We start from the raw sequence: 27,946 nt of genomic DNA on the forward strand, positions 1-27,946 counted from the left end.
AATAAAAAGTATATATTACAGATTGAGCTGTGAGCGTTACGTGTAGGTGTCGCTCTCAGCAGAGGCGTGCTTTAACGGAGACACAGTAAGTGCATGTCTCTGCTCTCTGTCTCTCTGATGATGGCCTTCTCTCTTGCTGTCCCATAAGAAGCCCCCACAGGAAATGAGCATTGGGTGGGGGGCAGAAAAAAAGCCCCATGACTAACATTTAATCAAGCTGCTGTTATGAAGAAAAACACACGGAAATGACATTGCACTTTGCTGTATGCACAGTTCCAAGCAAATGGAAATGAAATGGACCTTTTTTCTGAAAACCAAAAGACATTGCACTTGTCTGCCTGATGGTTGTTGTTTAGTTGCTCAGCATTTTTTCATACTGACTAGAGAAAACATTGAAACGGAGACCTTAGGGTTGATTGTGCTTTTGGTTTGAACGTCGGCCAAGTGTAATTCCTGTGTTTGTCTTTGGAGGTTACACATCGTGCGGGTAAATGACCCATAATTGTTAGAGAATATTTCACATGGTTGTGTGAAGGAACCTGCTAACAATGTGGGCTAGCAGATGGTAGAAAGACATCTTTGTAAAGCTCTGACATTCACATGAAACCAGAGACCTGCAATATATATAGGATGCGGGTGTGAGGTCAGTCAGGTGCAGACTTGATGGATTAGCCTGTTCGTTCTCATGTGATGACATCATCCACACGCAAACTTTTCAGTATTTGTTGTTGATGTTCTGCAGACTGATGCCGGGTTCCTCTGATTGCGCTTTTTTTGGATCATTGCAGCATGTGCTAACATTTAACATTCACATTTTAAATGTATCCATTTGCACTAGATGCAGCCGGAGAAAGTTCTGAATTAAAGTAGCTGTAGTTCAGTTTCGAACTAGGAATGGCAACGTACAGCAGATGTAAACATATCAATGACACCCCACCAAAGTTTTTAGATTTCTTCTCCGAAATGGCACTTTAATTGCCTTTGATAGCAGTGAATGGCTGCACTCAGTTGTAATGACTTTAGCCATTCCTTCTTAAAGAGCTCAAGTCACACTACATTTGTTAAACTGAATTGCTTTCCTCATCCTGGGACACACAAAGACAGCTTTGCTTGCCATTGTACACCAGCAGAACCAACAGGCTCATCGATTTCAAAATTGATGTTTTATTTTTGTAAATGTGTGGGATAATTACCAGAGTCTTATTAGAACTTTCCCAGAGGGTCGGGAACACTTAACGTTGCGTGCTATGAGATGCTACGTCTGCAGCTGGGAAATGGCATGGCGTCCGATCGACTGATGGCTGTTGGGGATTGGTCGATTAGAGCACAATCCCATGATGCTTTCCGCCCATATGTGTGTCTCAGCAGGAAACGGCTTCGTTAACCCGAGGGGCTCGCCGGGGCTTCTGGGTACATCCAGCGGGAACGGGCTTGGTAAAGTCATGCCTGCGAAGTCATCGCCACCACAGGGGGTCAACATGGGCATCGGTAGCCGCAAGCCAGACTTAAGAGTCGTCATCCCCCCATCCAGCAAGGGCATGATGCCACCCCTGGTGAGTATAAAAGAATTGATTCTTAATGCACACATCCACACATCTATTGTTGCTTGAAAAAAATAGTGTTGATTCGCACATGCAACAGTTTGAAAAGAGTGAAATTATGGACCAGTTCACTGACAGTGAAATGAAACTAAAACAGTGCCAGTTTCACAGCAAGCAGAGCAGTGGAGAAATATACCAGAAATCCAGGTACCCTCACTCCTTTTATTATTCATCTAAGAATTAGAGGGCCTCACAGATGATTATAATTAAGGTGCAGAGAACTCTGGCCACATTCAGCACCTGAGGCTACACCCACCTGTCAGCCTCATTAATCACTAAAATATAAAATGGGAAACCGAAAAAAAGGATATTATTATGTTTAAAAACGGTCAATAATTGGTTCATTTCAACTGAAGAAGCTGCTTGGGTTTATTTCTATTGCATGGCACATGTATAGAATCTTGTTTGGAAAATAGCGCTGAGGTTACGTAGGACTCTCTCAGCTCAGCGTAAATATACATATGCATGGGAGTATATGGAATACCACGCACTTATCTGGAAGCGGTACAATTTCTTACCCATCATGAATCAAAACAAATCCCACATGCCAAGCTCGTGGCATCTGAAGTCATCAGTAGTAAGAAGCCCAGAGGATTATTCATTTGTGTATATTTTTGGCGAGTGTCCTTTTGTGTGTGTGTGTGCGCGTGTGTGTGTGTGAATGAACTGCCTAAGACAGACAGACTAAGGCGGGGCCTGTGAGTGTGCCTGCAGACAGGCTGTCATTAGAACATAATGGCATTAAATTAATCACATCGCAGTGTGACAGAGTGGGGATGAAGGCTTAATCAGAAGCCCAGAGTGTGAGCCAGATAATATCTTGTCGCCCTTGTCGTGTCTCCCCACTGTTATTGATTGAGTGCTGGTATAAAGACAGTGCTCTCAACGTCCTCAATACTGTACAGCTCCACACTGTCAGCTGGCTTTGAACAAAGGGATATATGCACATGAAGAGATAAAAATAAACATCTAAAATTCTCATTAGGGCCAAAAGTATTGTACAGAACTTTCAATGAGAATGAAAATGCACAAAGAGAGACTCTTTGGATTACAGTATTGACTAGCACCTGCCACTATTGTATTGTGCAACAAAAAACAAAAACGGAGATTTGGAGTTGAAACTGAAAAGAAAAAAATATATATATATTATTATATATAAATAAATATTATTTAAAATGTTTTGTTAAATTACAAATGAATAGTTTTACTTATATATATATATAAAAAAATATATATATATATTTATATATATATATATATATATATATATATATATATAAATTCTTAAATTCTCATAAGTTAACAGCTACAATTTCTACCTCTCATTTAGCCGAGTGTTTACCGTTCCCCTCTTGTAAATAATCAATTAAGTCAAGTGTACAGCTCTGCCGATGGATGCAAAATGATTTATCGGACAAACAAACTCATGTATGGATGAGTGTCTGAGGTCAAAGGTTAAGAACATCCTAGCTGTGAAGTCAAGCTCAATGATTTTTTTCCAAGGACTTAAAAAAACACTTTTATTCTCCCTTTGTTCAGCATTTTGCACTGGAAGTCATCTTACATTTACCTAACTGCTGTGTCGGTCAAACTACATGGCCATGAGGAATGTAAACGTTGCGTATTTAGTGCCAACAAATTTGACTTTTCATTTGAATTTGACTCCGGATTTGAATTTCCAGTTTTATTGCAAGTAACCTGAGGCAGCGTTCAGTTCACGCTTCAGTCTCTGAATTTGAATAAGTTAGTTTAAAGGCACATCCTGGTGAGAACGGTGGGTTGACCCTGCTCAGCTTTAGGTGTGCCACCTGGTTCTATACTGACAACATCATCTGCTATTTTCTGTTGGAAGCAGTCGGAGGAGGAAGAGATGGAGTTGGTGAGTTTCACTGAATGCCTTGGGAAGGCTGATAAGCTTTCAGTTTGGTTTTAAAATCACACTTTTTAACTAGCAAAGCCACACTCAGCTTAGAGAAATGCCTCCACAGCTTGAGATGGAGATCGACTAAACCCAACATTAACTGGATGAACTTATGAGTGTTGTGTGGATGTCTGGTCTGCGTTGTGTGTGACTCACACTGCATGTTCTGAGCCTTTTTAAGGTAGTTTAAAAGACCCGCAGTATGTTCAGAAATGTATGTGTATGTGTTTGTGCTAAAGGAAGAATGTGGTGGGTGTATTTGAAGTAAGGAGAATGATGAATCCATAAAATCCCCAGATGCAATCATTAGTTATTATTTAATGTTTCCCTACGATTTCACCAATAAACCCAAGTGTTAGTTTTAATACTGAAACAACATAAAAGCATGGGTCGAAGCAGAATGTTAAGAAACAGAGTCCGCATAAAACGTGTTATTACAGTCAACATATTTGAGCATTAGCAAAAAATTCTTATTCTATTGTGTTTCTGGATTTTTGGCCTTGGCTCTGATTACTTATGATGATGTCTGTAAAATGGAATCGAGTCCAAAATGATGTCATCAGTTGAGGAGAATTTTTTGAGAGCGAGGGAGACCCTCTCAAACTCAGCTAATATAAAACTGAGCAAAATTGCTCTGATTTGAATATGCATTTCCAAGTATTTTTTTCTGTAAGTGTGTGTGTGTGTGTGTACGAGTGTACCTGGTATTTCCTATGTTGGGGACCAAATGTATGTGTGCATGCACATGTGTGTGTGCACTGCACGTACACAAGGTTGTAATTTCACAGCATGCTGAATGGTACTTGGATGACACGTTTTCAGATCCTGTAAAAAAAACTAAGATCTCTAATGTTGATCTAATCGGTAATGTTAATACATTATATATAGGATATTCCTATATATCCATGTGCTTAAGTCAGGTTATTGCATATTCCTTAGCACAAATTTCCAATGACCTTACAGACAATATATAGTAGTGCCACATTTTTTCTTGTATCATCCAGGGGCTTCTGAATTAAAGCTGTTTAACTGACAGCAACCTGCAAAACAATTTGATTTCTAACTAGAATGAATCTGCAGCGCCTCTTTTTGGCGCAGAGTGGTATTACCACATAATTTCCACCAAATCACACTATTCTGATGACAGTGATTTACATGGTTTGTTTAGAGTACGCATGTATGTCCATGGTGGGATCTCATTAATTGCTGCATTTGGCTCTTTGTACAGAACACCCACAGGATAAGCAGTGCCCAGTCAACCCAGCCTCTGGCCACACCGGTGGTCTCCATCACCACCCCGAGTCTGCCACCACAAGGCCTGGTCTACTCAGGCATGCCCACTGCCTACAACTCTGGTGAGTATTAAAAGTAATTCTTTGCTCTGAAATGTATGCATTCATTCAAGATTTAATTTAACTTCATTCTTTTCTGAGTGAGTGGCTTAATAAAAAAGAGGAAGGCCCTACAATTGATGACACCTTCCAGCTTTGAGCTCAATGCATGATAAAAAATACTTGAAATGCTCGACTGTGTGAGTGCATAGGTGTTTGAGTGTTGTTGATTGTTGTTGTGTTGTTTTGCTCTAGAATACTCCCTGAGCAGTGCCGAGCTCTCCTCTCTGCAAGGCTTTGGCTCTCCAGGGCTCTCTATAGGCTCAATGTCGGCATGGCAACAGCATCAACTGGGCCAGGCAGCCCTCAGCTCGCTGGTGTGAGTAACATAGATGTGCACAGCCACACACACACACAGGTTTGCAGAACACTAACTAATGTGCCCAGGCATGGGGTCAGATACATTCTTAGTTGCCATATGCTTTTTTTTTTCTCTATAGAGACTGTAATGGAAGGATGGATTGATGTCCATGCCATATTACACTCTAAAAAGAAAAAGAAAAGAATATACAATCATATTTTGCTTAAAACATAAATGTTCTTATTATATAATATTAGAGACAAACCAATGGCATGAGGTTAGGGTGGGACTGTTTAGAATGATTTTGTTACATTTATGCCACTTTAATAATAACTTATGTCACTGTGCTTGTCAAGTAAATGTATCTTATTTTAAATACATAAAGGGAGCATTTAATTTAATTAAAATTATAAGAAAAAAATATAATAAATATTTATGTCATGTTAGTATTTATACAGATTCGAATAGATTGATAGACATGTAGTGAATCGATTTTTTTATAATAATATAATTGTAGATAGTAGATAGATAGGTAGATAGATAGATAGATAGATAGATAGATAGATAGATAGATAGATAGATAGATAGATAGATAGATAGATAGATAGATAGATAGATAGATAGATAGATAGATAGATAGTTAGTTAACAAGTTAACAAAACCACTGAGCTATAGATGGATATATATTTATGTAAGTACACATCTGTTATAGTGCATGAAAACACACACACACACACACACACACACACAAAAAAAAAAAAAAAAAAAAATATATATATATATATATATATATATATATATATATATATATAATAATTATATATATATATATATATATATATATATAATTTTTCCAGAGCCTGTGAATGAAAGCTTTTATTTAAATGCAGTGGTTGTGCCATCAAAACATTAGTGAACTGTTTCCATCACATTCTGCCAGGCATGCTCTAATTAGATACCACCCTCTAAATTGATTCAGGTGCTGTTATTGCAGCAAGCGCCACTGAGTAAACAGATGGAGGGTGGGCTATTATTATTTAGCGATCTGGATCTCTGTGTTAGCATCACATAGTAACTGCTGAGTTCAGGATTTTCTGCATTCCACATACAGTTTGTGCACTCTTGATTTTGTAATTTTCTCTCTTTGTTCAGAGGTGGGGGCCACTTACCTCAGGGCTCAAATCTCTCCATCAACACAAGCCAGAATGTCAACATTAAATCCGAGCCCATCTCTCCTCCCCGCGATCGCATGACCCCATCTGGTTTCCCACCCCAGCAGCAGCAGCAGCAGCAGCCTCCCTCCGGCCGTCCAGACATGGGCCGTTCACCTGTCGACAGCCTCAGCTCCTCCTGCTCCTCGTACGACGGAAGCGACCGAGAGGATCACCGGCACGATTTCCACTCCCCACTCGGCCTGGGTCGGCCCCCCGCCTCCGGGGCCAAAGAGAGGGAGAGCCCCACAGTCAAGCGCATGCGCATGGACGCCTGGGTGACATAGAGCTGTCCAGAGCCTGACAGCCAGTCAGTCAGTCACACGCAGGGCTGGGCGGGGGGAAAGGGAGAGAGGAGTGACAGCAGGGAGGGTCATTATTGTTATTATTCTATTGTTATAATTTAACGTCATTTCACTTTTTTTTGTAAGTAGGTGGATTGGGAAGGAAATCGAAAAAGTCCTGACATATCGAAATTAAGCAGATGAGTGGAGAGAGAGGGAAATTCACCAATGAATGGTGTACTAAAAAAAAAAAAAACAAGAAAAAAAAATGGTGTTATCAGGTACTTGATGCAAATTGCATTGTGCAAGAGTCCAATGTATGAGGAATTTTTTTTGCCATCACTGGTGCAGTTTGACACTTGTAGCTGTTTTCGCTGTTGAATTTTGCAAACAATCACAGAAAGTTTAGGGGCGGCTTTCTTTCTGAAGGCTCCTGCCTGCTGGGCTCATGTATTAAACAATCTGTATCTGCACTTGCCCTTATATGAAGTATGTCACTTATTAATTTATTTGAAGGTATTTGATGATAAATTCGGATCAGTTTTACGACGGAGGGTTTGTATCTAAAATGAGATCACATTTCACCTCAGTTAAGACATTAAGTGAAAGAAATGAAAATGTCTCTAAATTAATAATAGTCGCTGATTAAATTTTCAGTCCTTTTATTTGCGTTTTTAACAAATTGGAAAAGAAGAGGTAGCCCAGTCGACTTCGAGACGATAGCAAGTCATTGTACATTCATGCAGCTCCAACAACTCAATGGTAACGCAAGCCAAAGCCTCTATGTAATTTTGTCGTACTGTAGGTTGGGAATTTTCAGCATTTCTCTCTCGATGTTTGTTTCATATTAGTTCTGTCATAGTGTGCTTTGTTACAAGCATTGGAAAACGATTAACATGCAAAGCAGATCTTGAAACGATATCTAAAGCCATGAACACTCGCTGTTCTGTTTGTAAATTAAAGATTTGAGCCAAACCTTTTTTTCTTTTGTTATGTACATAGCGACTTTAATATATATCACCTTTGGTGTGAGTACGTATGTATTGTACCTTCACCAGATTCAAGAAAAAAAGTATATTTTTGTGGATTACTGCCAAGTTTACAAGGCAAGATCCTTATTAAGTAGAGTATTCACTGGTTAATATTTACTATTTTGTTATTAACTATACTGTACTTTCTTCAAATCTGACTATTATTGGTAATAATCAAAGTGTTTTTTTGTTTAGTTTTTTTCCTTTCCATGAAGGTCGTTTTTTGGGTCGTTTACCCTTTAATGGTGGTGAATGTCTGTCCATAAGAAATTGTAACAATAGAGCTGTATGATTCGAGCTCAGCTGTCTTTATTTTGTTTTGTAATGATACTTGTCATGCTAAGAAAAAACTATGATTGCATTTCTTACAACTGTTTTGTGAGGGATTATCCTGCAGCTGCTGAATACACTGCCTACTTTAACCCATCACAGCTTAGATGCACTATTCATTGAAATCCAGTAAAAAGACATTTCTCTTTACAGTCATTACCCGTTTGTCAAAAATTCATTTAAACCAGGTCCCTCATATATTGTAAATACCATAACTTTAGGTAACCCTAATACACACATGCATATATGTACAGAATACCTTTCCAGTTATTTTGTGAATTGGCTCATCTACAGATTTCCTAATGTAAAGTAGACACCTAAAGGAGGCATCAATCGCAGTGTTCTGTATTGCTGGACAAGAGTGGGTGCTGTAGCTCTCTCCGCTCTCGCGTTTTGCTCTGTGTGTGCATTTCTCTTCATGTGTGGCTGTTTGTTTGCGTGGCACAAACGTCTGGTAGCAGTGGCCTCCGGCTTGCATCACACCTCACTGCCCCTCAGGTGGCAAAGTGTCAGGGGATTCAGCAGCTAAAGATGGAAATACTAGACAATGCAAACTGACTTGGACTTGATCTCTCTTACTGGATTGCACAAAAAGTTTGTATGTTCAAGTTTGCTATCGGACGCTTTCCTCTTTAGATTTGTTATGTATTGTTAATGAGCACCACAGCAACTGGCAATAAGCTGATATTAATCTATGCAGTCCCCAACCCATACACAGCCAGGAACACAAAGCATTCACATTAAAAGTGGAATTTGTAAAGGGATAGTTCACACAAATATGAGAATTCTGTCATTTACACACCTTTGAGTTCTAAACCTGAATTTCTTTCATCTGCTGTACACAAAAGACATTTTGAAGAATGCATGTAACCAAACAGTTAAAGGTAACCATTGACTTCCATTCTATTTATTTTCCATACTATGGAAGTCAGTGGGGACTATTAACTGTTTGGTTACCCACATTCTTCAACATATTTTAAGTACAACAGAAGAAAGAAATTAATACACAAATAACTTAAGGCTAAGTGTGAACTATCTCTTTAATGCTTAAAAATTATAATAAATTGAGAGGATAAAATAAAAATAAATCATGCATATTATACTATCACATGTCCATTAATTACACAATGTTGCCTAGTTCATAAATAAAGTCCTCTTTATTGAGCAGGTGAGAAAATGACTGTTAACCCTTTGTCCTTAAGTGCTTGCATATTAAAGTGATAGTTCACCCCAAAATGAAAATTCTGTCAATATTTACTGTATTTTCTGGACTATAAGTCACACTTATTTATCTAAATTAATTTGACATGAACTGGTTCTTGTTTCTAAATAAATGCGACTTAAATATGTTTTTTTTCCTCATCATGACGTATTTTTGGACTGATGCGACTTATACTCAGGTGCGACTTATAGTCCAAAAAATACTGTACTCAGTCGTTCCAAACTTGTTTGACTTTATTTAAATTTTGGAACAGAATAGAAACAACATTGGACCACATTGATGTTCGCTAAATAAAACATTAATACTGGTTTTAAACAAAATGAGGATGACCTTATACCCATTTTTAGGTGAACTATTATTTTACAGTTATGTATAAAGGCACACTGACTACATAAGAAAACCACAAGAACCATGCAAACACTGCTTTAGGTATAGCTTTAGATATAATCTCAGATGTACAAGCTTTGTTGTCTCAGCTGAACTGAAACACCCATTAGAAAGTTTCACGAGGTCTTTCAAAATCATTTAAAGTTGATTGCAATCAAAGCTCTTCAGGGTAGACAAGCAATAATGCAAGCCCAGTGTCATGAAAGCACTGTGGACTAAAAACATGCAGGATTTCCAAACTGCAATGAATGCACACACAAACACTCAACATTAGTGCTTGATTAGGAATCAGGGAGTTTCTCTGCTACATGCACAATTAGAGCCTTATTCCAAAGAGTTGCTGGTGTTCCGAATCAAATATGATATCACTCATCACATTTTGACTTCATCGAAACAAAATCACCCTCACATCAGGGCCCCCATGAATGCACATGAGAAATACATAAAAGATCTGAAGAGAGGAGGCTGTTCCTTTGGTGCGGTGTGCTGTGCCACAAACTGTTGAATGTGAAAGGAAGGGATAAAAAGGAAACAATTGTTTGTTGTGTACTTTCTTCACTTTCCTGCGCAAGAGTACACTGCTTTGCTTTATGGCTTTTTCTAAATCAGAATTATGTATTTGGTAATTGTTTGTAGTTACTAGTTCACTTCAAGAAGCTGTTTGCGGTTTGGATGCTCAAACCGTTTGGCGGCACAAGCTGGACTTTGTTGCCATAACTGAAACTAAGAAGAAAAAAAAAGACAACAACAACAAAAAAAAAAAGAGTAAAACATGAGAGAGAACTTTAAGATAATCTGCATTATATTTCCCTTGAATGTGTTGTTTTATCTTCATTATACAATAAATATTCTAGTGAACTTTTTATTGAATGACTAAGATATTATGCTAGAGATTGTTGTACAAATTTGTATTATGCATTCACTAAAGTAAAGATATTGGCTTTTATTGTGTAACATAGGTTCTCTCGCTTATTCTGTGCAAACTGAAGTGAACGGTTCTCTGAATCTGAGTAGACTTTGTCCACATGTGAAGTCCCAAACAATAGAATCTGTCCGCTTGATTAAAAACCTCATTGTACCCTCAAATACTCACTCTATGTGCCTTCATACTGCATTTCTGAGAAACACACTAGTCAGTGCACATGGAACTTCAGAATGTGCAGTAGATGTGGATTTTAATTTAATGGTTTATCTATCTATCTATCTATCTATCTATCTATCTATCTATCTATCTATCTATCTATCTATCTATCTATCTATCTATCTATCTATCTATCTATCTATCTATCTATCTATCTATCTATCCACTCTAGGAATACATTTACGGTTGCCCTGTTACATGAAAATACCAGTTTATGGACAAAGACAAATTATTTTGCATACTAAATACAAATTTTATATTATTATAACAAAACAGATTCACTGCTTGTTTTTAAGAAAGAAAAAAAAAGATTATTAATAAAACACCCAAGAAAAGAAATAAGAAAAAGAAATAAAGAAAAGAGAGAGAAAAAAGAAAAATGCTAAACATATAAGATGTGTATTTTGTTGATTATTATTATTTTTATTATTATTATTTATTTTATTTTTTTTGGTTTAGCAGTTAATTTTGATTCAATAATAAGTAGTTCCGCTGCCCAATTTCGACCCCCTCCCGAATTATTACCCCCCCCCCCCCCCCCCCCTTGTTTAAATCGCTACCTGATTGCCTAATCCTAACCCAACCCCTAATCCTAACCCCTCTCCCACACCTACTCCTAAACCTACCAATACTAGGGGGGTAATAATTCGGCAGGGGGTCGAAATTGGGCACAACACCGGTTATAGCGTCATTGATCCCACAAATATGCAATATGAAAAGCGTCCAGCAGGTGGCACTCAGTTTGCACTCAGCCCAAACAAATGAGTGGACAGTATCTGCACCATGCAAACGCTGCGTGTGTATTTAAAATACTTACTGGAAGGAGTTACTTTACTTACTTGTATTTTAAGTCAAAGCCATATCCAACCATACTATATATCAATTTAGGGGTGTTCACTTACATTTCAAAGTATCTAGAAAGACTGTAAACACAAAGCATTCAACGCTACTGTGCATTCGAACTACCGAAACTCCGGTAACCATTTGAAAGCATCATCATCACCCCACCCTAGTACAGAGATAAACCGGTCCAAGCAGAAAGCTCTCCACAGACATCACGACTGCCACTTTCAGTTGGATGTGAAAGCTCTCTGGCTGCTGTTGTCATTCATATCTTCTAAAGGAAAACACGTCCACTGATTTATCCAGAAAAAGGTAAGTGACTGAACTCTCTTGCTGTCAAATACTTTAATAGTAGGCTAACATAGTTCCTGCCTAAATATTTCAATTACAAATGTTGTTACAACTGTAAATCCAATCTAAATTACTGATCTACTTGAGTGTGCAATCTTTTCAAAATGTTACGCTCATTGATAGTAGCAAAGGCTAGTAGCCTAGTAAAGTAATTGCTTTATTTGCTGTAAGTTTGTATATGGGTTAATATAAACTCTGTTAAAGAGAAATGTCACAATCCTTTGAGCTGCCGAGCATCATCACTCCAACAAAAATGCATAAAAACCTGTCCAACACACCTCCTTAAATAATATACACACCAGCCCTCTTGAACAGTTTAATTAGTAGTAACAAAGTCATACGTGCTGTGTCTGTATACATATATTAAATCTGAATACATTCATATTCCATGCACATCATGACTTCTATTTGTTTTGTCCATTTTACTGACTAAAATAAGTTTACACTTCTGCTGCTGCTGAATTTATTTCAAGCAATGCTCTTACTTCCTGAGGAGATGATGTAATGGATAAGTTTATAAATCAAACTTGCTTTAATAAAAACATGTCCTCCATCTCTTGATTTGATCATTTTTTTTTTGATCAAAAGTTAATAAATGTTTACTTTATTTTGGAATATTAAATAAAGTAGTAGAAACTACTCGAGCACATTTCTGACTTAAGGAAAAACGGAACTAAGTATGCAAACCATATCTAAAATAAACTTCTGTGTGTGATGATCTACACACCGAAAGCATGACGTAGTTGTCACCGTTGTCATGTTCACACTTATAAAAACAAATAAGTCTAAATTTGTTTTTTATAGTACATTTCATTTCTTTTTTCAGTTCTGTGGAAAACAAAGTTTAGCAATGTGACCATTTTTTTGAGAAACTTAACAGTTCTACCACAAATAGTGCCTCGTGGTCCGTGATGTGACAATGTAATCAGCACATTTTCTGCATACTTTGCAGAAAATACATGGGGCATTGTGCTTTACATGCACCGTTTCATGTAAAAGTGTAAACTCTTGACATCATCCGTGTTTCATGTAAAAAGCATCACATACAGCAGAGATGACAAGTCCTGCTCCTGGAGGGCAATTAAACTGCAGAATTAAGCTACAATCCCATTAAAACACACCAGAACCAGATCTTCAAGGTGTTCAGGTTTTCCAGAACTAACTCAACTTGTGTTGGGGCAAGATAAAGCCAAACTGCAGGACGTTGGCCCTCCAGGAGCAAAAAAAAAAAAAAAAAGAAAAGAACACCCATTACATACTGAACAACATCTGGTTGAATGCTAAAAAGCCAAAAATGAAGAGATCCTTCAGAAATCATGATTGATGTTGATAAGGTGCTCAAAAAAATTGAAAAATTGAAAAAAGTTGTGCTGCTTATTTAATTTTTTCTTTTTTTTTGGAAAACAAGATACCTTCTGTGTGTTAATGAATACCAAGTTCAAACGAACTTAGGAACATAGGAATCGTTTGTAGCATTATAATTGTCTTTAGTGTCATTTTTTTGATCAATTTAATATTTTTGTTGAATAATAATATTAATGTCTTTAAAAAAATCAGTATGGTATCATTGATACTGGACTTCAGTCATAAAAAGATGCCTTTTAAACAAATATGTATTTAAAAACAAAATACTGTCTTAATGTTGTTCGTACAATAATTTGAAGATCGAATGTGAAATTATTGCAGCATAAAAGTATATTTAAAAATTTAATGTTAGGTGCAATTGATCAAGATTCATTTCAGAAAAATGTGTGATTAATTAGTACATTTTTGTCTAATCAATTGACAGCACATATACAAATCTATGAAATCAGTCCTGTAACAATCCAGAAAAGTAATGGGTTGAAAGCCACGTCTCATGAGTTATATATTTCACATTTGTAGACGATTTTTCTGAGACTATGTCTTGTCCCACCCCACCTTCCCCTCTGAGGCACATTCTCATAACGTACCTTCCCAAACTAAAATAGTAAACATTGCTGAATAATTTGCTCTACATTCACATGAAAAATTAGTTCCTGCAAAAAAAATTTCTGAGACTATGTAGTAGTTTTTTTATCCTCTGGTTGGCCATACAATCAATAGAAAGGTTCTCATGGTACCACAATATCAGTATTCAGTACCAGTACCAGTTCTCTCTACCAGTTTCGGTACCAAAGCAAAACACAAAAACAAGCTAATTAAAACATTTGACTATACATTAATTTAATCCAAACTGTGTACATATTTCATTCTAAAGGGCTTTTCAATTTTAAAGCCAAGGATAACAGCTAAGTTAGTAAAAAAACAAACAAAAAAACTAAACCGGAACTGCTTTTCTGACTATGACACAAACAGTGTTAACCATTTGTACATTCTCTAACACGCATATTTTAGATTCACAAATCATTTTAAAGCCTCTGGCGTGTAAAAATAGCAAATAACATCATGTCCTCCGTTTTTTGTTTTCTCACTCTAATATAAGTTATAGGAGCATTACTGTAAATAGTTAATAAAGAAACTTAATTCGAATGCTCATTATATTAGTCATTTAGTCATTTATCAGACGCTTTTATCCAGAGTTATTTTGATTGTTTCAACTATTTTGTCATTTTTTTCCTATCAAACTATCTTGGCTCGTCTTCTGTCTGACCGTTGTTTTTCATTTCAGCTGAAGTGTAGCCTCATCTGCAATCGCGATGGAGCAAAAGAAGAAAGTCTGGCCCATGTTAAATCTGAAGATCGGAAAGAAGGCTTTGTGGAAGAAGAAGAAAAAGACCCCTCTGAAACACAGAAGGAGTATGTCGGTACCGGACATCAGGATTCATCCCAGTGCGTTGATGGCTTTGCAGAATGATTCCAGAACACCAGGTCAAGACTCCGAGGGTTCATGTGACTTGGATGAAACAGCAAGTCAAACCTCCGTTACTGCCTTATCTGAGCAGTTAAGTGTTTCAGACATGCCATACTCCTGCAGCCCCGCGCCATCAGAGAGAACGATTCCTGTTGACTTTGATGTTTCAGTAGAAACTCATAAGCAGCGAAGTGCTTCAACGTGGTACATAGATGATTTAGATGCAGTGACTGGACCTGTACATTCACATACAGAACGACAGATGCCTGCAGAAAGAAAATCACCCGATCAGAGACCAAAGGACCGCTCAGATAAAGTGACTGCAGCTCTTAGTAGAGCCAGTGCAGGACGACAGACGCCTCCTGCTCGAGCTTCAGACGAAATGTCTACACTGACCATCACAGAGTCAGTCAGCACTACTCCACCTGAAGAGAAAGACTGCTTTTCATGTCCTACTGAACACGAGCCGTTCTATCCACTGGAAATGTTCATTACAGGGTCAGCTGAGGACATGGCAAGTCATCACAGGGTTTATGTATTATCACATAAATATGCGCTACTATTCAAAAGTTTGGGCTCAGCAGTATTTATTTATTTTGAAATCCCTTTATACTATTACAAAATATTTTTTCATTTCAAATGAATTCTGTCTTCTTGGAGAAAAAAAAAAAAAAACTTTAATTGGCCGTTGTAGGTTTTATTTGTAATATTTTATTATTCATTTGCCTTCAGCATTAGAGGTGCTATACAAGTAAAATGCCACCGAACTTGACCTTGACCAAATAGATCAGACATAAAAGACTTCTTTCAAGAACATGAATACATCTAACTGAGCCCAAACTTTTAGTATGAATGAAAAAAAAAAAAAAAACCTGATACTCAAGTGGTGTGCTTTTTGAATGGAAATGGTGCCAGGAGGAAGTTATGTTATGTGCGGTAATCATTTCTTCTGTAAGTTTCTGTGCAGATCTGGAAAATCTGGTTAGTCGGTAATGCATGATTGATGACAAACATTACGCATAACTGTCCTGGCCTGAATTTGAGGATAGCAGATTTAAAGTAATGCAACACTTTCTCATTCGATACATCTTAATCTCTTCTTCAGGACTTTCTCAATGAAACAAGTGATTTTGATACGCTTCCAGAACATGAACAAAATGTGAGTATTTTAATAAGAAAAAAGTGCTGCCTTGAGGGCAGAAGGAAAAATGATAAAAGTGCTAATAATTATTAGCGTCCAACATTAACAAAGTGTTTTGCTCTCTACTTTCCAGATCCCAGCAGGATTAAATGACGGTCAAAATCAAGGTGCTTCAGGACAGCAGAAGGTCCAGTATCTCCTCACCATCAACCTAAAGGAAGGCAGAAACCTGGTTATCAGAGACCGCTCAGGTATTGACCTCTGACTAATACAAATGATTCAACTAGAATGATGCTGGATGGTTTGGTTTGGTTTACTCTAGGCATTGCATTGCCTTTATTTGTCCAATTCATGGCTACATTATTTTATTTAAAAATGAATGAGTATTGCTATTAGGAGATCATAACATCTTATTCAGCACTATGCATGATTTAAAAATTGTAATTTAGGAATCTTTTTATAGATTGGGCATGAAACCGTATAAGCCGCCTCCCATGGCTTGTCTTTTAACTGGCTCTTATATAAAAAAATAAATCTCTTTTTTTACATTCAGCTTGAAGTTGTTCTCCTAAAAGCTGCTGATGGTCTGTTTAGTTTTGAAAGTGTATCATTATGGAGTCTTGGCTCTGGGAGCATACACAGAACAGCGACAGGCTGCCATGCCCTTTGTTGATTAGCTTTTCCCTTATTTTCCATCTTTCTAAGAACCATTGAGTTCTTGATACAAGTCCTAAATGTCTTGTTGAACTGCTTTTAGTATAGACCAATCAAGGTTTAGTATGTGGCATTGAATTATATTATTTCTTGTGGAACAGCCTGGTTCTGGAAGATGTAAGAACATCACTGCCTTTATTGACTTTCTTCATTTCCTTTCTGAGAAACTTTTTTTTTATTTTTTATTATATACAAGCTTAACAAAAAATACTATTTTGTCCACAGTGCTTGTGCATATGCATGACAGTTGACTCAGGATCTTGCATATCTACATTCTTAGTGTAGAGTATATAATATTTTTTATTTATTTTTTTTTGTGCTGAATTTGGGAAGGTGGGATATCCGTTGAGAGCTAAGGCCAGGTTATATTGTTTAAATGATATCTGATAGTATAATTAAATGAGTCAAAATTTGACACACATAAGGACAACTTTATTAATTACAGAGGTGTAAAATACTTGAGTAATGTCTGGCTTCAAAAGTTCACCATCATATATGAGGAAGCATATTAAGGTAGCAAAGATGCGCCCCCCCCCCCCCAAAAAAAGTTTTTTATTTGTTCTGTTTTTATAGAGCCATTAGCTATGTAATATATTAGCTGAATGCACAAAATTTAGTGCAAATAAAATGATGAGAATAAATTCAATTAATATTTTTGTGGGATTTCTTTTTAAATTAAATGTTACAAATCTCCGAAAAATGTTTAGATAAACAATATATGCTAAACTAATTGTAATTCATGTTTAGTGATGTTCTTACCAGGTGGTGGATAAGTTGTATTTACAATATGTCATTATATGGATCATTAAGTATGAATAAGGACTGTCAGTGAATATTATATATTATATCTTATTAATTACATGCTTTTCTCATTAATTAATCTAATTAGTTACAAATAATTATTTATCAATATTTGCTAAGAAAAAAAAAAAACTCTAAATGCCCCAAATAGACATTTAAAATATTAATTGTCTTTTTAGACAGTGATGTTGAATAGACAACACAAATAAAGTGGCCTTTAAAAATGTTAACGTTATATGTTTTAATTCTATGACTCTCCTTATTAATTCAACACCTTTTTGTATTCTGTCTGGAATATATTTCTAGCCTCTCCATCACAGCTTGTTCCACAAAGAGATAGTTTGTCCAAAAATGAAAATCCTCTTACCATTTAGTGCACCTCTGTCATCCCTGATGTTTATGATTTTCTTTCTTCACATGAACACAAGCAAAGATTTTTAGTCCATATAATGCACAGGGACAGCACCACTAGAGAAACCACACAAAGTGAACATGACGGTCAAGATTAAAATATTGGTATTTGTATTCTTCTTACATATCGTTTCACTTAAGAAGACAGTGATTCATTAACGGATTTCATGAGTTACTGTCATATTCTCTTTGTGTATAGTTTTTAAAGTGTCATTTTTGGATGTCCCATACACTTGCATTATATAAAGATAATTTTTTTTTTTTTTTAAACCCTTAGTTTGTGTTCATCTGAAAAATGGCATGAGGGTGGAAATGATTTAATACCTTTCCCCTATATTTTTTTATTTTGAATTTTACATTTTTCGGTGTTAATTTCATTATAATTGTCGTTGTTGAACTAAATATACATGTTTGACCTGTGCCATTGCATTTGTTTCGTTCTCTGACCTGTGCCATTGCATTTGTTTCGTTCTCTCCCTTTAACCATTCTTTACTTTTTTCCTTTTACTCAAGTATGATTTTGACCAGACACCTGTACTTTCACTTGAGTAAAATTTTCGAGTCACTTTTACACCTCTGATTAATTATTCATGATGTCATTCTTATTCTGTGGCCATCATCTCAGCTTTCTGTGAAGTCCTGCAGGTGCGACTGACTAATAATGATACAAATCAGGACTGTCAATAAAGACTGCAGTCATCGTAAACATGTAAATAAAGTCCTATCTTGTTTGGGAATCTTGCTAATTCTACACCGTTAATATTGTGGACATTGTTATAGGTTCTTCAGCTCATAGTCAAAAAATTTGTGAGTACAGTGAGCATTTTTGATCGTCATGCAGTTTTCATTGGCATTCATCTCAAAGCTAAGGATATCCTTAAAACTTACTGTAGAACAATAAAACTAAAAAATAAAATGGAGTCGAAAAATGAAAACAGAATCTAAAATATGATGGTCTAATAAAATAACACATAATTTAGAGAGGTGTAGTTGAGGAATATTTCTATGTAATGCATTGAGTAATTAGAAGCAAATTAAAAGGAAAAGCGGTGAAGAATGAACTTTTTAAAGATGGAATGTTTCCAAGTTACTTAAGCCTGTCGTCACACAAAACTACAGAATGCAGTAAGACCAGAATGTCTTTCATTGTGCCATATCCGTCTTGCTTCTGTAACCATGTTACATTTAAGAAAACAAGAATCTATTTCTGGAACGTTTGTTTGGATTTAGAAAAAGCCATTATCAGCAGTCTTCTATTCAAATGTTGCACTTGGACTGCACAGAATCAAGTCCGTTTTATCATAATAGCGCTGGGAAACAAATGAGCTGGCCTTGTTTTCCCCCGCTACAACAGAGCCAATGCAAATAGAGTCATGTTGAGGTGTTGTTTCCTAGAGGCTGTACACAGTCCCTGGTGTCATCATGCAAAATGTGTTCTCTTGTATCTCTTGTTTTATGTGAGAGAGTGATAGATAAAATCGGGTTTTAGCCTGAGGTTTAATCCTACTGGCAAATGATTGTTGTGAATTTCCATTTGATACCCAGAGCGGTTCTTCATGTGTAATGCCAGTGTATCTGGCAGGCCTGACCAAGCAGATTGGGCAGCTCATTCTCATGTTCAGAGTCACAGGTGTATGCCCAGAGGCTATTAATTACCATCTCTACCTCATTATTTTTCCTAATTAGAATATATTCCAGTGCTAGTCCTCTCTGCCAACTGAATCTAATGAAATGGTCATGCACACTATTGCTGAGGTTACTGCTGGTGGCACAAGCATGCCAGATATACTGTGCAGAATCCAGGTCTGCCATTTCTCAAAGCCTGAATCTTTTTACCTTGAAGCCCAAACGACCTCACACTTACCTAAATGATTGTTCCTGATAGTCCCATATTTTTAACTTTTGATATTTTATGTAATCTCTATGCAATCATATGCACTAGCGTGATCTTTTTAGAGTATATTGGGATATATTGCCACCTGCTGGAGAAAGTATAAAACGGTTTTTTTTTATTATTAATAATTAAATGTATTTAATTACAGTTTTAATTTCTTTAATAGAAACCTGCATACCTATATAATATTCATATGAATAAGTAAACGCTGTTCTAATGAATAATAATAATAATAATATAATGTGTTTATTACAGTGACTGGAATGGAATTCTTGTGAATCACACTTTGTAGTTGTGATCAAACTTGATTTGTAACTTTTTAAGGAAGCGACTTCCTTTAGCTGCATTCTTTGATTGTTGGAGAAACTGAATGACAACAAACTAACAAACCTGAACAGAAAGATATGAAATTTGACTGTTTTTTGTTTATTTACTATATCTCCTATTTATTTACTGTACATATAAATACATGTACTATATCTCCTAATTTCTGATCCAAGCTCATCTCTGTTTCAGGATGTATCCTGCAGACTAAATATTCTTCCTGTCTAAATCATGCCAGATATCTAAATTGTAGTTCATGCAGTTATAAGAGCCATGTTCTCAACTGTTTGGTGATATATTCAGTATTTAGACTGAAGAAGGGAAAAGCTTTAACTTTAAAATCTAAAGCTTTTTAGATGTTTCTTTTCTTTAACCACTTCCTGTTTCTAGGCATTCTGTTTTGAAACTGTGTATTGTAAGCACTTTTCATGTTATTGCCCCCTTAAGATGAATCATTCTGTTTTATTTGTAAGTTCCTTTAGATACATCAAATATAAATAAAGAAATGCATCCATACAAAAAGAAAGATTGGATTTAGATTTCTGGACACGGTGACCTCGTGTGGAGGTCTTTGAGAATGACACACCTCTTCATGTCTAGTGTGAAACAGAACATTACACCAAGCTTTTTACCTTCAGCTAATGAAATGAAAAGTCTTCAAATTGAAATAATTTCACTTTCGGAGTCATTTTCCCATTTTGTCTGCTTTATTGCAAAACTTTTAGGTCAAATGTATCATAATTGGAAACTTTTTAATGGAATCTTAATCATTATCAGAGACAAAAACCTTTATAGAGTTATTTTATTTTAAAGATATTTTATGTTTTGCTATATATATATATATATATATATATATATATATATATATATATATATATATATGCATTATTAGTTGAGTCCTCACTTGGTCCGACATGACAGGGTTGACCTCTCGTGCCTTTTCCAGCACCTATATATTGCAATTTAACAATTTAACGCCCCGGGACGCTCCTCAAATGACACTACATCAGAAAAGCGGCCCGTGAGTCTCCTCCCTTCGTTTTCCGCCATCCTCCGTTTTCCTTCTGTTAATTTCCACCGTCACCGTTTTGCTGCTGGAGCCCGTTCCTCCTGTCAAGCTGCCTGGAGGTTTCCTCGTCAGCGGCTGGCAGGGAGGAGCTGCCTCCTGGAGATGTTCATTTGGAGAGGCGAGCTGACAGGCCTGACAGCCCGTCCCCACGGGGCTTTTGTCATGTGATTCCAGGCTCCCCGCAGGTTCTCTCAAGCACTCCTTTATCCATCCATACAAATGAAGTGATGGACTCTTTCTCTCTCATATTTTTTTTTTCTTTTTCTTACCAGCCAATCTGCATACCACAGCATAGACAAAGACGGACCACGTTCCCTCCCCTCTCTCAGACAGACTCAAGGCAGACTTTCTTAACAGGCTTTGGAGATTAACACTGCTTGCTCCCAGTTTCTGGGGTTTTAATGCACCCGTATTAAATGAACTGATTCACTCTGGCTGTAATTTGTACTCTTTCACAATCAGCCAGCTCCCATCGCTCTGAAAGAGACAAAACATCTGCCACTTTACACTAAGAAATGTCACCTAAATAATGAGTCTTCTGGATTATTCAGTGTCTGCAAGACTGTATCTGAGTGCTTGTAAACCACTTTCCACTATGTTTTGTCATTAAATAAATGTTCCTGGTTCAATATGAATAAAGCTGAATCAACAGCATTTGTAGTGTTGATCACCACTAAATAAATAAACACATTTATACTTGTTCCCCGCATCTGCAAAATCATTTGCAAGCATTATGCAACAAATATGATTGAGATGAACATATTGCATGCAGAAGATTCCTTTTTTTTTTTTTTTTTTTTTTTTAAGTAACATCTTTTAACTGTTTGTTTTCAACAGGTACAAGCGACCCATTCGTCAAATTCAAATTAGATGGCAAAAACATCTACAAAAGCAAAGTCATCAACAAGAACCTGAATCCCATCTGGAATGAATTATTTTCCATTCCCATCAGAGACCTGGATCAGACTCTTCATCTTAAGGTTTGTGACGCGTTTACACTATTACATATTTCAAACAATTGTTGAATTATGAAGTTCAGTATCTCTTTTATTAATTCTAATGTAAAAAAATAAATAAATAATAATAATCTCCGAGATGGAGGGAGTTTTGTTGGAAGACAGGAATATGTTTTTATTGCACCAATTTTATTTTACAATTTCACAATTATGACTGATGCAGGTATATGATCGTGACCTCAGATCCAATGACTTCATGGGATCAAGCGGCTTTCCTCTTTATAAACTGGAGTTGGACAGGTGAGGAAATCTTTGTCATGACGTCGTGCTGGTACAGTTTCTCTGGTGATTACAGATAATGATAGATGAACTGATAAAGTTGAGTGAATTTGCTCTCTGCAGAATAATTCCTATCACACTTCCTCTGGAGGACCCCAACAGTGCGGAGACTGATATGGGAGTCATCATTCTCGAGGCCTGTCTGGCCATCAGAGAGGAACCTGCCAAACGAAATGTACGGCCCCTAAAAAAAAAAACGCTTACTTTAATTACTAGGAGGAGTCAAGTGGTTTTCTAACAGAATTTTCATTTGTCATTGATTTTTCAGAAGTGGCTTCTAAGAAGAAAGGGAAGCTTTAATAAGGTATGTTATTCTATATACTGACAATATAACGTCTGTTCAGGTGTTCCGTCTGCCTACAAGAATAAAAAGCTACCAGTACGAAATACACAGAATACATTGTTTAAATGCGCTAAGCCACAATCTTATTTACTAAAAATATCACAGCAGTAATTTTATTCATGTAACGCATCTGTCCACTGGAGGGCAGTAGATCCTCAGCATCTCCCCCACAGACACTTCACTGATGTTCTGTACATTTACTCAAGTTTCTTGACTTCTTTCACTTTCACTTAGTTAAAAATGACAGAACTTCAACAGAGCGAGAAACCTTTGTTAGTGGCTGTGGCTGTCTGACGCACTGAAGCAATCCAGGATTTCTAAAGTGAATGCATCAGTGTGATTTTAACAAAGCAAAAGTCTGTTTTGCATTTTGTGCAGGTCACTTCATAAATGGGAGTTTACTTTCCTCGCAGCGATAAGCAAACCCCTGCCGCATTCTACTGTAGTTCTACTGAGTGGGGTGCCGTCGCAGATAATTTACTTTCAGTATACTGTATTTATGCCCAGCGTTGAAATTTATATCAGTTAAACTTAAAGCTTTAGAATAAAAGTCTGTATACTATATACGTTATGGCCTGTTTGGACTATAAATACAAAATATTAACAAAAACTCATTATACAAGTTTAGATATCTTCGATTTGTAGACAGAATCTTGTCTTAAAAAGTTGAATCTTAAAAATATCAGTAATTATGGTATCACAAATTAAAGGTCAATAAATTAATATAAGACAAAAAGAAAAAAAAAATTTCGTGTAAAGATAACAAAGGTTACTTTAGGGATTATTACGATTTTTACATTGTGACTACTTACATAAAACAACTGAGATCGAGTTCTATTTAACGTCTGTCGGTAGAGGCAGAACATGAACATGTCTCTCATTTCTTCCCTCTCCTCCTCTATCACACTTCCCTCTTCACAGCCATGCCACACTGTCTTTGAGATGGAAACGGGCAACAGTATTGGCACATAGCATGTGGTTCTTCTTCCTGACAGTGTCTGGAGTGTGTGTGTGTGTGTGGTCTTTGAGGCACTATGCCAGTGTAAGATGCTGAGGATATGTGTGATGGCTCATTCCCAGGCATGGTGAGCTATAACCCAGATGTTGGGATGTAATATCACAGCTGTGGACAGGCTTGTCCCCTTATCCCCGTGCTGCTCCAGCATATGGAGGCAATCCCCCAGCTCTTTTAGCACCAGGAATAGCCTCTCTTTAGGGGCCACTTACTCTTAAGCGGAATTGTTTTATTGGCCACAGAGATCACAAATTTGTCCAAAATAAACACTTGGGAAGGCTTGGATGGATATTATATTTCTCTCTCTGCTCCCTCTATAACTACCCCACTTGTCTCTCGCTCTCTCTCTCTTTAAAGAGGCTTGTTTATGGAGATGTGGCCATTACATTAAATGTTAATGTTGGTTTGTCTGCTGTCCCGTGTATGTATGTGTGTGTGTGTGTGTGATTCTAATGGCACACAGGCTCAGTCACACTCTCTAAGCAGCCAGGTGGGAAAACAGCTCTCTGGTCTGTGATTACTGGCAGAACAGACCAGCCTCTTCCGGAAGTTTTTTTTTTTTTTTTTAAGTGCAGGGCTATCAACGCCCCCAAGTCATCTCTGTACTGTGTATTTATCCATCTGTAGTCTTGTTGATGGACCTGTTTTTTTTTTATATATATATATATTTGGTTACAAAAATGTACAAAAAGTATGTATAAGATGCCACATTTATTTACAGTAGGAGAAACATGTTTTACTTGTCCCCTAGCTTTTACTAGCAAATTTGAACACTGACAGACCATTTCTGAAATAAAATTATTTGAAAGTTATTTGAAATTTTAATAATGAGATTTTACACTTTTACTCTTTTTATCATATTTTTGCTCATATACGCACCCTTGGTGAGCATAAGAGACCTGTTTCAAGAACATATTAAAAAAAAATCTTACTGACTAATAGCTGGAAACTATACATGACATCTATACCTTCATAACTGCTCTATTTCTGTAAAATTATGGCATATGATAAAAAAAACAACAACATTTCTTCACTTTATCATGACTATCAGAAATCATTCTCGCAATTACATAAAAATCTCATCTATCTGAGCCAAGTACAATAAGTTTCCTTGGTGACATATTTAAGTATTTACAGAATTTATAGCAACTACATTAAGCACACTGAAAACTGAATGTTTAAGTTTGCGAATGGTAAAAGCATGTTTAGAATCAACAAATGTAAGATGATCTGAGACTGAAGCATTGGCCTAAACTAGTAGATTTGTGTGTGTGTTGACTGTTCCAGGGACAGCCCGTTAGCCAGGCGCAGGTTGGGCGGTTCACGTGTGGACAGAAGAATCAGGTTTGGACTGGGATTTACACCGTCGTCCTGTTTGAAGGCCAAGACATGCCCGACTGTGGTCAGGGAGACGTCTACGTACGCTTCCGAGTGGGAGACCAGAGGGTCAGGAGCAAGGTGAGAGCATCCCTCTCTCCCTTTATCTTCTCGCTTCTCTTACTTTCTCTTTTAGCAGTGCTCATTACATCATCGCAGCTTGGCTCGTCTCTTTCTTTGTTTCTAAACCTCTGTCCTGTGTTTCTCTCATTACATCATTAAATCCATCCCTCTCCTTCCTCCCATACTTCCTCAGTAGTTCACATACATATTCTCGTTCACTTTACACACCTTCCTTTCTCCTCCTCCCCCTCTTTCGAATCCCTTCTCCAGACTTCACTGCTCTGGTGACAGTGGAGGCTCCTCATTAGATCGGCAGGGCATCTCTCCTGAAGTCTCATTCGGCTCATTTGCATACTCAGAATGCCTTGCTCATCTACCTCCCCCCTCAATGGTCCCAACAAGCTAGTCTTGTATTCTCGTGTCCCCCTGGCTCTGTTTGGGCATGTTTGCTTGTTGAACTAAACTAGTTCAGAGTTTATAATCCCGGCGAGAAGAGAGGATGTGTTCTCCAGAAGACGGCTGCCTGTCCTCCTCCACCACATGTGTTATTGAAAGCTTACTGAATAAGGCTTAATTCACCTGTCATGTTAGCCGTCTCTGTTTTGAGAGTGCCTTAAAATTGACACAACTTCCTCTCTCTCTTTCCTTCTTGTCTGTCTTTCGGCCCGTCCCAGAATCTGTGCATGAAGGCGAACCCGCAGTGGAGACAGTCTTTCGACTTTAACCAGTTCCAGGATGCTCAGGAGAATCTCATGGTGGAGGTCTGTTGCAAGAGGGGCAGGAAGTCAGAGGAGTGCTGGGGAGAGTAAGTTTGCCGGAAAGACACTGCGTACTGTTTTCGAAAGTTTACAAGGTTTCAACGTTCGAAAAAAGTGGGGTAATCCAAGTGGGGTGCCAATCTTCTCTTCAGTTGTCCTCTAGGCGGAGAGAAATAAGATAAAGTGCCCAAGTATACTGTATTTCAGGATGCCTGCTATCAAATGAAAATGGAAGAATGTGTCTATGGTATAGTACTATGACATTTCAAATACAGGCGATCCAGTAACACAACTGTAGAAGTAAGCTACGATATCTTAAAAGGAAAGCTGAACAATTAGGGCATGTGTAATTTACATATGATTTACATTACAATTTTTTTTTTTTTGCAATGGTATTTTGTAATAGTAATTCACTTTTACTATCAGCAACACAGCTAACAGTCCCACTGCACATGTCTGTTCACTGACGACTCCTCACAGGCTAGATATCGACCTGAGCAGACTTCCTGTCAAGCAGAGGCAGTTATATACTTGTGCGCTGGATCCAAACAAAGGCAAACTGGTGTTTCTGGTCACTCTGACGCCATGTTCTGGTGCGTCCATCTCAGACATCCAGTCCGCTCCATTAGATGACCCCACAACCCTTCAGGAGACGCAGGAGAAATTTGTGAGTATTACATTGGGCTATTTTAGCTTTCTTTTTTAGATTTGTTTTTATTTCATCCTTTTTATGTTTTGTTACCTTTCAACATGTAAATTATTTGTAATTTGTATCATTTATTAATTATTATTATTTTTTTACAGAAATTGATGAACTGTCTGTGGAACTTGAAGGATGTTGGCTATCTTCAAATCAAGTTAATAAAAGCCACAGATCTTCCAGCAACAGATATAAGTGGTACATATGGTATTTGTATTAAATATAATAGCATCATGTATGTAGGGAATATTGTAGACTTATTAAGTGCAGTCTATCCTATTATAAAGATTTACTCAATCATAATAATGTTTAAATCTCTTAACTTCATCAGGTAAAAGTGACCCTTTTTGTACTCTTGAGCTTGGTAATAGCAAAATGCAAACTCACACCATATCCAAAACCCTGAGTCCTGAATGGAGAACAGCCCTAACATTGTAAGTTAAACTAATGTTGTAGATATCTTGTTATATCAATAAGCATGTTCATGGTAATGATATCACACTGATTTTGGCATTTCTTAAGTCCCATTAAGGACATCCACGATGTTCTGGTGCTCACGGTCTTTCATGAGGATGGAGACAAAGCTCCTGACTTCCTGGGAAAAGTTGCCATTCCTTTGTTGACTGTAAATACCACACATAATATTTTTTGTAATCATTGCTGTGTATTTTTAAATCGTGCCAATATTAACATACAGCACCACTATTTGCCTTTAGGTTTCTAATGGCCAAGAAATAACCAGAATGCTGAAGAATAATAATCTATCAAGGACAACCAAAGGAAGCATCACATTGGAGTTGAATGTTCTCTACAACCCCGTAAGTGCATAAATTTAATAGATTATTTACGAATAATATGGATTATACCAGCTATCCTTTACTGAAAAGATCATTCATATATATATATATATATATATATATATATATATATATATATATATATATATATATATATATATATATATATATATATATATATATATATATATATATATATATATGGTTTGTATATATGTTTGTATGGTATGTATATATAATTTTTTTTTTTTATAGATCAGAGCAGGTGTGAAAACCTTCAATCCGAAGGAAACAAAGTTTGCAGAGGACAACCCAAAGTTTAACAAAAAGGTGAGCTTTATCGACAACGATTACAGCATAATTTGGCACCATATTTTCTACTTTCTTTTAATATTAG

The 27,946-nt window shown here is 36.8% G+C and overlaps 2 protein-coding genes across 17 annotated transcripts in view; both read left to right on the plus strand.

The window, feature by feature from the left end:
* LOC113061602 (myocyte-specific enhancer factor 2A-like) overlaps positions 1–10,763 on the plus strand; it is a 91,047-nt gene extending 80,284 nt beyond the window's left edge. For 6 of the 16 annotated variants that reach the window (XM_026230856.1, XM_026230855.1, XM_026230866.1 and 3 more), the window contains 5 exons: positions 1,366–1,553; positions 3,454–3,480; positions 4,751–4,877; positions 5,109–5,232; positions 6,367–10,763. In XM_026230856.1, coding sequence (XP_026086641.1) covers positions 1,366–1,553; positions 3,454–3,480; positions 4,751–4,877; positions 5,109–5,232; positions 6,367–6,712 — 812 coding nt within the window. In that variant the 3' untranslated portion in view covers positions 6,713–10,763. The remainder of the gene's footprint in view (positions 1–1,365; positions 1,554–3,453; positions 3,481–4,750; positions 4,878–5,108; positions 5,233–6,366) is intronic. The other 10 variants (XM_026230859.1, XM_026230867.1, XM_026230864.1 and 7 more) reach the window with 6 other exon arrangements.
* Positions 10,764–11,450: 687 nt separating this feature from the next.
* LOC113061601 (multiple C2 and transmembrane domain-containing protein 2) overlaps positions 11,451–27,946 on the plus strand; it is a 42,450-nt gene continuing 25,954 nt past the window's right edge. Inside the window, exons 1-16 of the mRNA XM_026230853.1 lie at positions 11,451–11,975; positions 14,665–15,361; positions 15,953–16,006; positions 16,122–16,239; positions 22,039–22,181; positions 22,381–22,457; positions 22,560–22,671; positions 22,765–22,800; positions 25,142–25,312; positions 25,969–26,099; positions 26,533–26,719; positions 26,857–26,950; positions 27,084–27,186; positions 27,275–27,377; positions 27,469–27,570; positions 27,805–27,879. Of these exons, the coding sequence (XP_026086638.1) occupies positions 14,693–15,361; positions 15,953–16,006; positions 16,122–16,239; positions 22,039–22,181; positions 22,381–22,457; positions 22,560–22,671; positions 22,765–22,800; positions 25,142–25,312; positions 25,969–26,099; positions 26,533–26,719; positions 26,857–26,950; positions 27,084–27,186; positions 27,275–27,377; positions 27,469–27,570; positions 27,805–27,879 (2,175 nt within the window). The 5' untranslated portion in view covers positions 11,451–11,975; positions 14,665–14,692. The remainder of the gene's footprint in view (positions 11,976–14,664; positions 15,362–15,952; positions 16,007–16,121; positions 16,240–22,038; positions 22,182–22,380; positions 22,458–22,559; positions 22,672–22,764; positions 22,801–25,141; positions 25,313–25,968; positions 26,100–26,532; positions 26,720–26,856; positions 26,951–27,083; positions 27,187–27,274; positions 27,378–27,468; positions 27,571–27,804; positions 27,880–27,946) is intronic.

Source organism: Carassius auratus, chromosome 43 (assembly GCF_003368295.1).
Source record: "Carassius auratus strain Wakin chromosome 43, ASM336829v1, whole genome shotgun sequence".
Taxonomy (NCBI): Eukaryota; Metazoa; Chordata; class Actinopteri; order Cypriniformes; family Cyprinidae; genus Carassius; species Carassius auratus.